The sequence below is a fragment of the Cynara cardunculus genome, assembly GCF_001531365.2.
Source record: "Cynara cardunculus var. scolymus isolate 2C chromosome LG 15, CcrdV1, whole genome shotgun sequence".
In the NCBI taxonomy this organism is placed as follows: Eukaryota; Viridiplantae; Streptophyta; class Magnoliopsida; order Asterales; family Asteraceae; genus Cynara; species Cynara cardunculus.
In genome coordinates this window covers 12,727,080-12,742,975 of record NC_037542.1, presented here as the reverse complement: position 1 = coordinate 12,742,975, position 15,896 = coordinate 12,727,080, and the positions used below count along the sequence as shown (strand labels likewise).

The following is a 15,896-nucleotide window of genomic DNA, read 5'->3' as shown; positions in this document are numbered from 1 at the left end:
ATTTATGTAATTTTTTATATATTAATAATAAAAATAATAATGTAGAGAAGAGATAAAATAAATATCGGAAACTACATAAACTTTTTATTTTGGTCTCATTTTAATTATTTTGATGAAAACTTTCTAATGATATACATTGTTAAAAAAATATTTTATTACAATTTAATAAATAGTCAAAATATCTAAACAACTCATTATAGGGGTAAATTCGTCATTTTTACTTGTTCCTGTTTTGTTCAGTCATGTCTTACCAAATACTGAACAGTTATTCTGTCTTGTCTTTTGTTAATCCATCATGCCTGGACAATAAAGGCACCCTAAGGGTTTGTTTGGTATAATATACATGATATTGTTTCATGTTTCCCATAACTTTTATATGGAATAGCCAGAAATGTGTTCCACCCTACCACATGGAACAAGTTGAAATAAAACTATATTTTTACCAATATACCTTCAAAATAAAACTTAATTCCCTTCTAAAACATCAAATACGTCTCCTTTTTTTATATTTTTTCCGTTATTTAATTTCTGTTTATTCGTATTTCATTCTTATTAAACTTTCATTTTGCTGTTCTCAGAATTCCAATTTTTATACATTTCTATTTTGTTGATAATTTATGTAATTTTTTAAACATTAATTATAAAAACATGATATAGAAAATGTATAAAATAAAAATTGAATACTGAATACTTACTTGGCATATCTTGTCAAGATACCACACGCACACTAACGAGCCGACTAATCCGAGGATGACCATCTGCTTTGCAGATAACCTGGAGTCACCACATTTGAACTTCCGTGGCCACAAGAGGATTTTTATTCCTTCTTGGATTACAAATCTAGATTTAACATCAACAAATAATAAACCAAGTCTTACAGAAAAGTCTAGGTAAAAGACAAGTTTCACTAAAATTCCATAATAGTCGCAATCTCCAAAGTACGGAAGACGTCTGCAAATAACTAAATCATTCTTGTGTCTCTAACTAGCACTCGACTCTTCACAGTGCCGCTAGTCTCATTCCCTAACAAGGACCTGATGCACATGCCGACAAGAAAAGTTTTAGGCTTAACGTCTTGTGAATTCAAGCAGTTTTCATCATTTTATATAAAGCCATAAAACGGAGAGAATGTTATTCAAATCACGTTTTTCAAAAAGAAACATATTAAATATCAAAATAACATCTTTCCCAAAACCCACGTTTATATTATAAAAACTTATAAATCAAAACACTCATGTAACATGAAACTAAAACAAAATACTCACCCAAAACATGAATAAAGTTAAATATCCAAACATGGATAAAACTCTGTTATCCAAAACAACCAAAATGTGGATAATGTTCAGTATCCCAAAACTGTACGCCATGGATAACACTCCATACTCCAAATGTCGCGAAAACATGGATAAACTCTATATCGAAAAAAACCTTTTAGTGACGGTTGTTTCCATTGAATGTCAACCAAAAGTAGGTCGTGTATCAACATATCGAATTGCACCTCATATCATTGACTTTAGTGCACACTATATTAAGTGTCACTTCAAGTACTTAATACCTTTATTGTAGACCCCCTATTGGGCGCCACCTCGAGGCATAGAATGACTAAGGGGCCGTTTACTTAAATGTTTATCCGGTATGTGTTTAACGTTAGGAGTCAACACTATAATTTATTTTATTGGGTAAGATTATAGTACATCAAAACGTATCCTATGCAACAATTTACCTGATAAGCGCTTACCCGGGTAAGAGTCGTCACCCTCACTTACCGGATAAGACTCTCCATCTTTATCATCGCTCTTACCGGGTAAGATTCTTGGCCCTTGCCATGTTCATCCAGTGAGAAAAATTACCATGTAAGTACTTATCGGGTAAGCTTTTAGTAAACGACCCCTAAGTACCGGAATTTCACCAGTCAAGTCAATTAAATCATGGGTTCGAATCCCATTTCCTCCATAAACAACAACCCTTGGGAATCTGAATTAATTTAACAGCTCAGATATTGTTACTCATGATACTGATCCATGATTATTCCAAGAGTTATACCTTTCTTTGATATGAATTCTCTAAAAATATAGGGTTGTTCTAGCTATAACAGTATAAAATATAAAGTATCAAATATCATTAAAAAATTACATCTTTATTTTAAATATTTAATATTAATTATATATTTAAAATATATAATTAACCTGGATATCCAACTCACTATGCAAGCCGACTAATCCCAGGACGATCATCTGCTTTGCAGATAATCCGGAGTCACCAAATTTGAACCTCCGTGGCCACAAGAGGATTTTTATTCCTCCTTGGATTTGAACCTGAGACCTCCTGATACTTTTGACCTTTGGAGCCAAGCTTAAACCAATCAGGCACCACCCTTGTGATTACCAGTCAACAACTACTACTTTCAACTTATTATAATCCCCAATTTGTCCATTAATCTTAAAACCAAAAAAGTCTTTTGTTTGATCTCAAATAATAACTGTTTGACGAATTCCACCTTTACGGAAGACTACTTTCAACCAAAGAACCAAAAAAAGATTATCGTAAAGGTGGAATTTGGCAAAAAGAACATGTTGGGCATAAGACGTAGTCTTCCGTCTTGTTCAAAAAGTCGAGGTCAATTACATTTTTAAGATATATTGTATCAAATCGTCACAATTGAATTTTCCCCAAGTCAAACAGTGTTGACTTTTTCCTGTTGTTAAAAGGCGACTTTGCAAGCCTTTGATTGATCTTAACGGTGCATCTGCTCGAGAAAATTCTTGGGTCAGCCACCAAGTTCTTGTATTATCTTGGTTTTTACCTTAAATTTATTGTGAAGTGACAATTTGATAATTATTTTAGGGAGAGGGTAATTGTACCTCTATCCATTGTTATTGACACCCCTAAGTCTACTTTAATTATTATTATTATTATTATTTTACTTTCTATGTTTTTTTTTATGTTTTATGTTTTTTTTTTTTAAAGAAATTTTAATCTATACAAGTCATTTATTTGTTGTTTTCATCTTTTGTTTTTTTATTATACTAATTTACTTTAAAGAATTTTAATTAATATAAGTTTTTATTTTCTTTCTTTATTTATTTATATTTTAATTGATATGAATTATTAATAAATACATATTTTCTTTTATACTATTTATCTTATATTTTAATATTTGTTTTATAATATTTCATCATAATATTTTAATTAATATAAATATTAATAACAAATAAAATATTTTACATGTAAGTTAAGTTTTTTTTCTTTTATCTTTTTTACTTTCATTTAAAAATAGATTAAAAAAAATTATTGATATAAATGTTACTATTTTTTTTGTTATCATATAATTATAAAAATTAAACACAAACATTGAGATTTAAAGCTATAAGTAAAATATAAAAAAAAGTATGTAAATAAGACATAAAATAATTTATGTTATATTTCAGTTATTCTAGAGTGACATTATTTGTAGTTCAATTAACATATGGACGTATTTTGTAATTATTGTTGAAGAAAGAATTGTATCTCTTTGGTTCCTAGTAGCTCATTTCATCTAAATAAGCAAATTTTGATACGTTCAAACAACTACGTCTAAGAGGTTTTTCTTTATTATTAATTTGATTCGACATTTTATGAATTTTAAATTTAGCATAATTTCCAAGCAATTCAATATTCCCTGTTAAGGGTGCAATTATCCCCCCTCTTTTTATATATTTTTTGACTTATATATCCTGTATATGTATATATGACTTATATTATACATGAAACCCACAAAATAGGTTCTTACATACGCACCACCATTACTACCGCCTCCACCTCTACCATAGCCACCACCACTACGCCCGCAACTACCTCCTCCATCATTAAAGGTTAAAATATTATTCGATGAAAGATTTCCGACACCATCTTAGAAACCAAAGTTCACAAAATTCTCATAACAACAAGATCGATCCCAATTCTACATTCTAGAACAACTACGTAAATCCTAACTAAACACGAAAACAATGGTTCTACAAACATACCAAAATACTAACATACATATCAAACATCAAACCGAATAATCTTTTTCTTGTTTTGGTAACGGTGGATGTCTAAGTCAGCTTGTTCACACCTCGGTAATATCATGGGCCTGAAGATATCAGCTAAGAAAATTCCTAGTAACCCTCAAGAGAGCAAAACCGACGAACCAAGGAAGGACCCCAAGGCTTAGCCTAAACTGAAGAATCTTCAGCCTTGCTACTGTTGCATTCTCTCTTTCAGACCTCCAAGAGGCCCATAGCTTTTCGGATTCGAGCTCTCTTCACTACAATTACAATTACTAATATTAAGATTTTGACCACATTTGAGACACAAACCTTTGCACATTGGATCACAGAGAGCGTTGATCGTTATTTCCAGGTGCACCATGTCTCTTACATTCTTCGATATATCTATCACTTTCTCTTCCGGAGGGAAATACAGCCAATCATCTAAGTCGATGGATGCATCATTGTCTTCTTCTTGTTCTACGGTTCCAGACGAGCCATTAAACTTGCCTTCACCATAAATGACTCCCATGTTTATGATATCAGGCTCTTCTATTGGCTCTTCAGTTAGTACCAGTGAGAAATTGGAGAAGACACAATCAGCAGCCAGTCCACCACACCTTCAAACAGTGCCCGGTTGAGCCATAAACAGATATCAGTCGCTATCTTACGCATTGAAAATATAAGTTTTGACATAATATAATCCTAGATGCATTGCTTGTTTGTTCCTATTTATGGTGTTTCTCAAATGTATACAGACTAAATTATATGAAATACAGTCAAAAACATGAAGCTGGATGATGGTAATAGCCACAATCCACTACAACAAAATCAGCTTTATAAGACGCTAAATATGTCTAAATGTCCCAATAGACAGATTATATGACTCAAGTTTATAGGACCAACCAAACAATTGTGCATCCTATGTAAATGTTTTGCAATAAGTTGTAGGACGCTTTTAGGAGTTCTAACAAGATTTTTAAGACAGTTTTATAATAAACTATACCGTTAGTCTTTTTATAAAATTACTTGAAAAAATATCTTGTCAAAACAAGTAATAGGACACTTCTAAAAGATGTCCTATAAATATATCTTCAAGAACAAGAAGTTACCTATTGCATCCAAGAGTTATCACTGTGCGTATGATCCCGTCAAGCCTCAACCTCTGCTTCTTCCTGGTAACATCGATGGAAACCAAGACAGGTGTTCCGTATGGAAAATCCTTCACTGACTTTGTGACTCGTAATCCCATCAAAGAGGCTCGAGATGTCGAAACTTCAGTTGAAAGATACCCTAATCCCAACCTTTCTAAGGTTGTACAATACTCGAGGTGGGAGATTGAAGGGTTTCTTTGGTACAAAATTGCCCCTTCCCAAGGTGAATCCATAGGATCAGCCCCAACATCTTCTTGGTCCCTCCAATCATCTTCCATATTGCTTTCACCAGCGAGCTCGTAGTTGGAGTTCACTGATGCTCTTGTTATAAATTCCAAGGGTGATTTGTGTTTTAGAATCATGGATGCGTGCTTATTAGCAAATAAACGTTTTTGAAGAATGTTGCAACTGATAGAGTTGTGATGTGGATGTGATAACGTTATTTGTGGGACTAGAACGTGTGCTCCCTTGACATTATTTTCATAAAAACAAGGGGACACGAAGGATGAAGATAGTATGAGAGGCATTTTAACTTTATTTATAATCCCAGACCTCAAGTTATGCTGCCCCCTCTCAAAAGAAAAACTAGAGAGTATTAATTAAGGAGATAAGCTCCAAGAATGAAGTATGCAACCGACAAAGGGTGTACTGGAAAATTATGAAATAGGAACTTGAGGTAGAGTGAGGTATGCAGAAATCATGTTGTCAACTGTAAGAAGCAGCTCCTGTAAGATAGATTAACTCAACTCAATAGAATATATAAGAAAAGTGATGCAACAGAAGCAATGTCTTGCAGAAGATACAAACAATTAACCTTTTTAAACATGTTAGATCTATAGGTTCAAGAAATGATTCACTTTTAACAATTTCTTAAGCATGAAATTTTTGCACCCCCACCTACCCGTGGACATCTCATCACCCCTTAAAGAATTGAGAATGATATATGCACTTAGTTTTATAGCTAGAAATAGTTCAACTATTTTCCATAAGTTTATGATCGTTTTGTATAGTCTCTCTGCTTGAAAAGGATGTGTTCACTCAAAATTCCATGTCATGCAGCCAAACAATTTTGAATTAGTACCAAACTTCCATTTTCAAAAACCAAATTTGTTCCATTTGGGCAGGGCCAGGGTTGTGTTATGAGGGGAACCTCTTAGCAACTAGGTCTAAAATAAACAATCCAAGCCGGAGGGTTGAGACATTAAAGGATTTCAGTCAAGATGTTAATTAAAAAAGATCAATAACAAACAATCCACAGTGAAATTTGCTGGATCTTGCTACTGAACACAATACTGTTCATATACTTGGAATTTTAGCAGGCACTAGATCTTCAACTCAAAGCAAACTCAAATTCATCCATATTTACTTATTTTGTATGATTGTGAATTTAGGGGTTGTTTGGTAGATAAGAATGATTAAGCGGTGAGAATGATTAAGAGACTCTGTAATATGTATGATTTAGTGCAGAATGAATAATGATTGTTTGGTAAATATTCTGAATGGACAGTCTAAATGACAGGAAATTACCATTTTACCCTTCAGTATGCAGAATTAAGAACTTATTTTTTCTCACAGTATATATACATACATCATAAGAAATTGTGGTGCTATTATTCTCCCTTTACCTACAAAAGAACCGTGATGCTGCTCAATCTCATACAACAAAAACTCTACTAGCCACACAAAATCTACTCTACCCTTAATTATTGTTCTTGTAAAGTTCTGTTTGTAATAAAAAGCCAAAGTTCAAGGAGTTACGGCAAATCAAACCCACCCATGCCAATTGAACGACTGTGATTTTTTAGTATGAGCCATTGATGGGTTTTTATAATCCCGCAAAGAGAACCACTAATAGCACACCAGTGGATCCATGAATCCACAACCAGTTAACATCCAAAGCTAAAAGCTTGATACTTCACATATAATAAATAATGCGAACTTTCCTTGAGACATCTAAAGCTCATTTTTTCTTTGGAATCACGTGAGGATCCATGGAAAAGGGTACTTAAGCGGTTCCTATTACTGCATCTGCAGCAAGTGTTGCTTTCAACACCCCACTCTGCACTTATGCACGAAAAAGAAATCAAAATGTTGGTACTTCACATATCATACGTAATACCAAATTTTCCTTGAGACATCTAAAGCACATTTTGTCTTTGGAATCATGTGAGGATCACTTTGGTGAGTCAACTGAGGTGTGCATTGACCTTTCAACTAATAAGCCATAGACCCACTTCCTTAGTAGATTACACCATTTCATCATATCTATATTACCAAACAGTTAGTTGTAATCAATCCAATACTCAACACCAACATACCCCTTGATTAATATTTCCTTTTTCCTGAAAACTAGTGCATTTCGTTCTTGCCCGATGAAGTACACCACAACAGCAATACCAGCCTATATATCACACTTATGAAGTTTGTGAAGTTTACTTCCTAGATTCAAAATTTAAATGGATTTTACATCACAAACTTAACATCCACAATTCCACATATTTCCAACTTAAATGTACAAAATTCAAGAACTCGATTCCATGGTGAGAGTTGGTTTTCATTTTTCAGTTTAAGTGAATAACATCATTGAAATTTATAAAATTGAATACTTTAAATCCGACGAAATACACAGAAAATAGAAGGGAAGCTGTCTAATTTCATCATTAACAATAAGACAAAGAAGAAAAAGGAGGATTTGTGATGAAATCATGTGTTATAGATTGATGAAACCCTAGAGTTGAGAGTTGATTTGAGAGAGAGGGGTAGAGGAGTACCTGGAATTCGTGAAGCAGAGAAGAGAGGTTTAGGAGATTGGATGGTAAAACCCGAGCGCCTTATATTCGTTATAGTTGTTTGGGATTGTTTATTTTAGGTGTTTGTTTTTTATTTATTTCAGTTTCAGACTGGTCATAAATTAAATGTTAGTGTTTGGATGAGAAAAAATAAAACTGTTTATATTGATGTCAAATCGATAATAAACAGTTTTTGATAAGTTAATTTTTCCTGACTTATGAAAAACTGTTTATTACCAGTTTACCATTTTAACTCTGTTTTATTAATGTTTTTTAATTATTAATTTATTGATATAAATTTTTGTCAAAGATATTATTATAAATGATGAAAAAAATAAATTTTTACATGTTAAAAAATCAAATAAGTTAATAAGCAATGCCAAACACTCCCAGAAGTCAATAATATGGAAGACTGTCTTTTTTGGTCATTTCACATATATAAACAAAATTTGTTAAACGCTTAAAACAACTTATCAACTTATTACTTTTTAGTACCGATATAAGCTAATACAAACATTTTTACAAAACTCTGATTTAATACCACATAAGTTAATAAGCATTTTTACAGAAAAACATAAGTTATTTTAAATAAACAATCCCAAACACCCCCACCCCCCTATATATGGTTCTTGAAATCCTTGCAGTTGGATCGGATGACATTCCACCAAATCGAATAAATGATCCTATCATATTACGCTAAAATTTAAAATTTTGTATCCCGATAAAACAATCAAATCATGTATCAATCAATTTAATTTAATCAGTACCAATTTAATTGGTTGACAGTACTCTTTCAACTATCTAAACTTAGTTGGTATATAATGTTAAAAGTCGTGTACCACGATAATACCGTATCATACCGACTTATTTTTGTAGGAGTAAACTCTAAATTTTGATTTAAATCTATAAAAGTGAGAGCTAAACTTTGATTAGTTTGACAGTCATCCTTGGTGTTATCATTTTGCTTTGAGTGGTCCTTGGTCACTGACTCCGTTAGAAAGTTTAGTCTTTTTACCTATTTTCTGTTTAAAATATATAATATATAATAAAATTGTTTATTTTATATTATTATTATTATATATACATATATTATCTATACTATTTTATAAAGCATTTGGCTAAAACTCTTAAAAACTCTTAAACTCGTTCATCCCTATCCGATTTCATCTCATATCTGAATTCGTGTAACTAACTGCAAATAAACACAATCAAATATAGGATAAACATCTCATTTTAAATATAAAAAATCTAAAATATAATTAGTATAATCATTAAATTCAAACAGAATACTTAATTATTATATTTATAAAATTTATAATATTAAACCAAAAATAAATTGTTTTATTATTAAACTTAAATTAAATTATATAAAAAAAATATAGTCTATATTATTATCATTTGACAAAAACTCTTAAAAACCACTTTTATGCGTAAAATACTGTTTATTAATGCATATTACTTAAAACTCAAGATTACAAGTAATTTGTGCGTAAGTACAACTTATTAAAGCTCCATATCTGAATTCGTGTAACTAACTGCAGATAAACACAATCAAATACAGGATAAACATCTCATTTTAAATATAAAAAATCTAAAAGATCTAAAATATAATTAGGATAATCATTGAGTTCTAACATAATACTTAATTATTATCTTTATAAAATGTTATATTATTAAATCAAAAATAAATTATTTCTTTATTAAACTTAAATTAAATTATGAAAAAATCTATACTATATTACACAAAAAAATGAGGAATTTCAAATAGTTAATTTGATATTAATATCGATATATTTTTGTCAAATTTTTATGATATCTTTAAACATATATTTTATTCAAAAATAAAAACATCATCGCTTTCTCAAAATCACATAAAGCCATATTATAACATCGACTGAGATAAAGAATAAAATGAAATATTAAAATCACGATGTATCTCGTTGCATTGCGCGAGTATGCTTCTAGTATTTTTTTAATATATAAATTTAAGAAACAATTTTAAATTAAGAATATATAAATTAAGAGATGATAGATAATTTATAAATTTAAAAAAATATATATTTAAATTTAATTTATAAATTTAAGAAATATAATATATAACTTAAGAAACAATATTTAAGTTATATAAAATTTTAAAAATATTTAAGAAAGTCGATAAAAAGACTAAACCACCCCTCATTCTAATAAAGATTGTTAATGGAATAAAATTAGTGATCAGATATCACTTTCAAAGCAATTTCTAGACTTATCAAAATCTAAGTCCCACTTTTAAATATTTTACTAAACTAAGGGACCAAAATTACATTTCACTCTTTTTTTAAAATTATTTATTAATTAAAATTTTAAACAATAATACAACATATTTTGATTTTTTTGATTTTTAATAATCTTATTTTCTATTTTATAAATTATAATATTGATGGATATACAAAACTTGATTGAAACGTTTCCCTAACTTTTTCAGCTTTAGTATCTTTTATACACTTTCACGGTCAATCATCGCTCCTCAATGTCCTGCTATTATTAGAATAATACTGGATGAATGTATTATACGAAAATTATTTGAATGCTTGTATATGTAGAGATAAGTGGTATAACAACACATATCCGCATCTTATTTCAATGTTCCATGGTTTTAGTGTATATATATATATATATATATATATATATATATATATATATATTTAGTAAAGATGTCAATACAAATAAACTTGTAACTCCAACTTTTATGATGTTATATAAAACCGTACCAACATGTACAAATTGAAAAAAATTGATAGCACAGTATAGTTAATTAGTACATAGTACAAAATTTTACATACCAATTATAATTTATGGGTACACAATTAACATAAAAAAACATGATACCATACTATCCATGTTTAGATGACTACCACTCTTCGAGTGATTACTATATGACATGATCAACATTAAACATTTGGATCAAGTAGATTTTTCATGATAAGAAAAGGTGTCTTTGTGGATATGTATGTTTGATGTACCAATAGATTAAGCTTAAAAGGCATCAAACATAACCAAAACGACAATCAGCACTTTCTATCGATGAATGAAGCTTAGCTGTCACCGTATCTTCTTGTTCATCTAAGAAGTCGAGGGAATCACCATAATATTTACGAGCTTCTTGCTTAATACCTTCAGAAAGCCCGGTTTCTCCTTTTGATTCTAAATGGGCGACTAATAATTTAAACGTTGATCTATCAGGCTCACAATCAATCTCTTTCATCAACTCGAAGCAATCCATGGCAAGTCCAGTCATGTTGTAACTCATCAAATTTTCCAACAACGCATTAAACCCCTCTGTCTTACCCTCTAATCTACCCTTTTCGCTTTTCAATTCAACAAAAATCATATCAACCTTATCATACAAGCTGTTCCTAGCCAAGACCAAGATTATTTCAGCATATAATGATACCTCCGGTTTATACCAATGTTCCTTTTGAATCTCTGCAAAAACCTACATCAATAATAATCAATGTTCCATGATTTTAAATTAAGATTGAACATAAATCATGTATAGATATGTCATTAAGAGCCATTTACTTGATAAACCAAACCAAACCAATCTAGTATATACCACCAGGGTTGTGGGTGAAGGGGTAAGATATACACAGACATGTCCCTACCCTACCCCAAAGAGTAGAGTGGCTAAAACCAAACTAAACCCAACAGACTCAGTAAATCCCACTCGAAAGTAGGTCAAACCAGACCTCTACCTCAGGAGTAGAGCGGTTGATTCTGTGAAAGTTAGTTGCTGATAGGAGCAGATAAACCGAAGAAAGTGTGGTTTTTTAATAAGACCGACCATAAGGGCGAGGAGGGAATGATCTTGGCGGAGGAGTTCACGAAGGATGGCCATCATATCAAACTTGAGTAATCTAGTAAACTTGGAATGGATGACCTGTTGTTGCTTGTCTGAAAATTTAGGTGCTCGTTTCAGTGCTTGAATTGTTTGGATGGCCTCTATGCTTAGATTTCGGCCTTTCTGCAAGGGTTTCCTGTTCTTGCCTCTGTCTCTCATTGTTATTCTCATTGAACTCCCTCTGCACTTGTTTCCAATTTCAAGTGATGGGCTATTTGAGAATTCTGTAAAACTATCACAACAAGACATTCTTGTTTGTATAGAAACAGTTCCATATCCACAACAACTCATACCTCTTGTTGCCATGCTCATCTTCAAATTTACACTGAAATACAACATGTTGTTTCTTTCAGATGATATAGACCATGAAATGCTACTTGGGTTACAGCAACAACCGTTAATGAGACAGGATGAATCTTCAAGTAAAGCATAATAATCCCAAATAAAATGGGGTTTTAGAATGACAAAAGTTAGGATTTGGGTGCTAAGCATACATGGTAGTCTGGAAAAGGCATAATGACAAACAGTTGGTGTGCTCCGCATTAAAAGCTACGATAAGATGCATAAATTAAATCTCACAACCTTCAATTCTTAAGTAGTATATATATTATAACAACAAAAGTAAACAAACTCAAAGACGGAAGTTTATAGGAACAACCAAACAATTGTGCATCCTATGTAAATGTTTTGCAATAAGTTGATAGGACGCTTTTAGGAGTTGTAACAAGTTCTTTAAGACAGTTTTACAATAAACTGTACCGTTAGTCTATTTATAAAATTGCCTGACATTGAGCCGTTAAGATCCTTTTGGAATCATTTAAGTAGGTTAAAATTTTACCAAACAAGCTGTACATCTGACCAATTCATATATGAAAATTGTGCTTGGAAGTTGAAGTTCACCATTAAAAACTCAAAATGGAATACATTCTAGCTTGTGAAGTTTACTTCCTTGATTCAAAATTCACATGGATTTTACATCACAAACTTAACATCCACAGTTCCGCATATTTCCAACTTAAATGTACAAAATTCAAGAACTCGATTTCATGGTGAGTGTTGGTTTTCATTTTTCAGTTTAAGTGAATAACATCATTGAAATTTATAATTTTGTATACTTTAAATCCGACGAAACACACAGAAAATAGAAGGGAAGCTGTCTAATTTCATCATTAACAATAAGACAAAGAACAAAAAGGAGGATTTATGATGAAATCATGTGTTATAGGTTGATGAAACCCTAGAGTTGAGAGTTGATTTGAGAGAGAGAGAGAGAAGAGTACCTGGAATTCGTGAAGCAGCGAAAAGAGAGAGGTTTAGGAGATTGGATTGTAAAACCCGAGTGTCTGGTATTTATTTGAAACAATGATTTTCTACGAAAGCTTATCAACCTAAGAACTAATTGTTTGTTTATCTTTTAATAGTTTTATTAAGAGATAATTTTTGAATTATTAAAAGATGAATTTTATTTGACAAAATAAAAATTTGCCTTTTAATGGTTATAAAACCCTCTGAATGATTTTGTATTTTGGATCTCCCTTAACCATTAAAAGTCATAATTTCATTGTACACAATTACCAAACAATTATATTTCATTTTGCATTATATCATGAGAGTCTCTTAATCATTCTGATCACTTAATCATTCTGCAACAAACCATTCAGCAATTAGCAAACAGTCCCTTACTATTTATAAGTACAAAGAATTAACTTTTTTAAAAACTCTTTATTACCGGTTTCGCACCCAGGGGCGGACCGCCTAATGGGCCTATAGGGGCCCTGGCCCCTGCGATTTTTTTTGTTAGTAGCTTAGCAGGTTTTTCCATTCTCTTGTAAAACACAAAAAAATTTCAACCGGCCCCCCCACCATTCCCCCTTCAATCTCCATAGCGACGCCGACGACGACCAGTGTGTGCGTGCGCCTGTGAGACTATGACAGTGCGAGAGCGACGGAAGCGAAGTAGCTAGGCAAGGGCGCAAGGCAGTAGCGAACGACGGCAGGAGGACTGGAGCCTGGAGGAGGCGGCCACGGTGAGTTGGTCACGTGAGACGGTCACTCCAAATCTCCAACTCGGTAACTGTAACTCTGTAAGTCTATAAGACCCTGCAACTGTTTACTTTACACCTTACTGCTCACTCTCAGTCTGCACCTTTTCCTAATTTCCTTTTGTTTTGATTTTTGAAATCAAAACCCAGCAGTGCTGCAGACCTGCAGTGGTGATTTAGGTGATTACTAAATACTAATACTAGGTCTAAACTCTAAATTTATGACTTAATTTGGTAAATCTAGTGAAGTAGTGATTTAGTTAGAGATGCCTTTGGACTTTGGTATTTGTTTGCTGTCATACTCTGATACAGTGATACTCATATATATGATTCTTCTTGCTTTAAAATGCGAATTGTTTGTTCTTTTGGTACAAAATTTGGTTAATAGTCCATTCAAATGTTGTTCTAGAAATTGTGGTGGGAAAGATATTACAGCAGATGTGACTGATCTTGGATAGTTGGATACAATTAGGTGGTTTATTAGGTTTAAATTTATGTGGAAATTAAGGTCTAAAACTCTAAATTTAGGTGATTTAGGTCATTAGGTGTATGCCAATATGAATTGAAATCATACCATCTATGATCTAACACTAACACTAACACTAAACTCTAATATGTTCCACTTCCACATCACATGTAGATGAAGATCAAAAGTCAATCTACCATTCATGGGTTTTTTAAAAGAAAGCATGCTATTGCTAGTTCTTCTTCTCAAGATCCCGAAGAAACAACAAATGTAGATAATACCCCTGCATCTAGTATTCCGCCTATTGAAAACCCTTGCAAGAAAGCTCAAATTGAAAGCAATGATATTGATCTGGGTACACTAGAACAAGACCCTGTTTTGCGTCATCAAATTTATGATTATCCTATCAATCAACAAGATATAATTCGACGAGCTTACATGAGTCTTGGTCCTCTTCAACCTACACTTTCTATGTTTCCAAAATCTGGACTAGAAAGTCATAGACGTAGCTTTCAAGCTTCTTGGTATAAGTTACATCCCTGGATTGAATATTCAAAGACCTTGGATGCATCATTTTGTTTTCCTTGTTTTTTATTTAACAAGCCATCCGGGCTCGGATACTATGGTCAACGAGCATTTACCATAGATGGGTTTCGAAATTGGAAAAAGGTGGGTGGGAAAAAATGTGGCTTTTTGATGCATATGGGAACAGATTGTGCATCTTTCCACAATGTTGCACAAAAGGGATGGGATCATTTATCTAATGAGGCGCAAGATATACGAAATGTATATGAGAAGTTCACAACTGAAGAGCGTGAGAAAAATAGATTGAGATTGACGGCTTCTATTTATTGCGTCCGTTGGTGTGCCTTTCAAGCAGTTGCATTTAGAGGCCACAACGAAAAGTCCGATTCCATTAACAGAGGGAATTTTCTTGAAATGTTGGAGGCACTTAGTGAGTTTAGCACCGAGCTTAAAGAGTTATTTTGTCATGCTCCCAGATATGCATCATATACATCACCGTCGATTCAAAAGGAAATTTTGAATCTTATATCAAATAAGGTGAGGCAAATGATTTGTGAGGAAATTGGTGGTCGTCCCTTTTGTTTACTTGTTGACGAAGCACGAGATGAGTCTCATAAAGAGCAAATGTCTCTTGTTTTGATATTTGTTAATAAAGAGGGTTTCATTATAGAACGTTTTTTTGGACTTGTTCATGTACGTGACACTATGGCACAAACGCTCAAGGATGGAATCTATTCTTTGTTGTCACATTACAATCTTGGTGTCAAGTCTATTCGTGGACAAGGGTATGATGGTGCAAGCAATATGCGRGGTCAATTCAAAGGTTTGCAAGCCTTGATTTTAGAAGATTGTAAATACGCATATTATGTTCACTGTCTTGCTCATCGGTTGCAATTGGCATTAATGGCCGCCTCTCAAGGAGTTGTAGCACTACACAAGTTTTTTACAACGTTGTCTTTTGTTGTCAATGTTGTTAGTGCTTCTTCCAAACGCACTGACCAACTACGAGATGCACAAGTCGAGCAAATTGCAT

The 15,896-nt window shown here is 32.4% G+C and overlaps 3 protein-coding genes across 3 annotated transcripts in view; 1 reads left to right on the top strand and 2 right to left on the bottom strand.

The window, feature by feature from the left end:
* Window positions 1-3,889: 3,889 nt before the first annotated feature.
* Window positions 3,890-7,994, bottom strand: LOC112528812 (large ribosomal RNA subunit accumulation protein YCED homolog 1, chloroplastic). The gene is made up of 3 exons (XM_025139899.1): window positions 7,933-7,994; window positions 5,120-5,886; window positions 3,890-4,627 (listed from the first exon to the last, which is right to left on the bottom strand). Exons 2-3 carry the CDS (start codon window positions 5,686-5,688, stop codon window positions 4,219-4,221), a joined length of 978 nt encoding a protein of 325 aa, XP_024995667.1. The 5' UTR covers window positions 5,689-5,886; window positions 7,933-7,994; the 3' UTR covers window positions 3,890-4,218.
* Window positions 7,995-10,824: 2,830 nt separating this feature from the next.
* LOC112527918 (protein THYLAKOID ASSEMBLY 8-like, chloroplastic) lies at window positions 10,825-13,130 on the bottom strand. Its single transcript, XM_025138775.1, has 4 exons — window positions 13,111-13,130; window positions 12,124-12,155; window positions 11,774-12,011; window positions 10,825-11,425 (listed from the first exon to the last, which is right to left on the bottom strand). Exons 3-4 carry the CDS (start codon window positions 11,999-12,001, stop codon window positions 10,976-10,978), a joined length of 678 nt encoding a protein of 225 aa, XP_024994543.1. The 5' UTR covers window positions 12,002-12,011; window positions 12,124-12,155; window positions 13,111-13,130; the 3' UTR covers window positions 10,825-10,975.
* Window positions 13,131-14,512: 1,382 nt separating this feature from the next.
* Window positions 14,513-15,896, top strand: part of LOC112528550 (zinc finger MYM-type protein 1-like) — a 2,526-nt gene continuing 1,142 nt past the window's right edge. The window contains exon 1 of the mRNA XM_025139573.1: window positions 14,513-15,686. Coding sequence (XP_024995341.1) covers window positions 14,513-15,686 — 1,174 coding nt within the window. The remainder of the gene's footprint in view (window positions 15,687-15,896) is intronic.

Coding starts and splice junctions, on each gene's coding strand:
- LOC112527918 (XM_025138775.1), bottom strand. CDS start 12,001: ATGAGAATAACAATGAGAGACAGAGGCAAGAACAGGAAACCCTTGCAG. Junction 11,426..11,773: donor ATTCCCTCCTCGCCCTTATG/GTCGGTCTTATT, acceptor TTATTGATGTAG/GTTTTTGCAGAGATTCAAAA.
- LOC112528812 (XM_025139899.1), bottom strand. CDS start 5,688: ATGCCTCTCATACTATCTTCATCCTTCGTGTCCCCTTGTTTTTATGAA. Junction 4,628..5,119: donor ATAACTCTTGGATGCAATAG/GTAACTTCTTGT, acceptor CACTGTTTGAAG/GTGTGGTGGACTGGCTGCTG.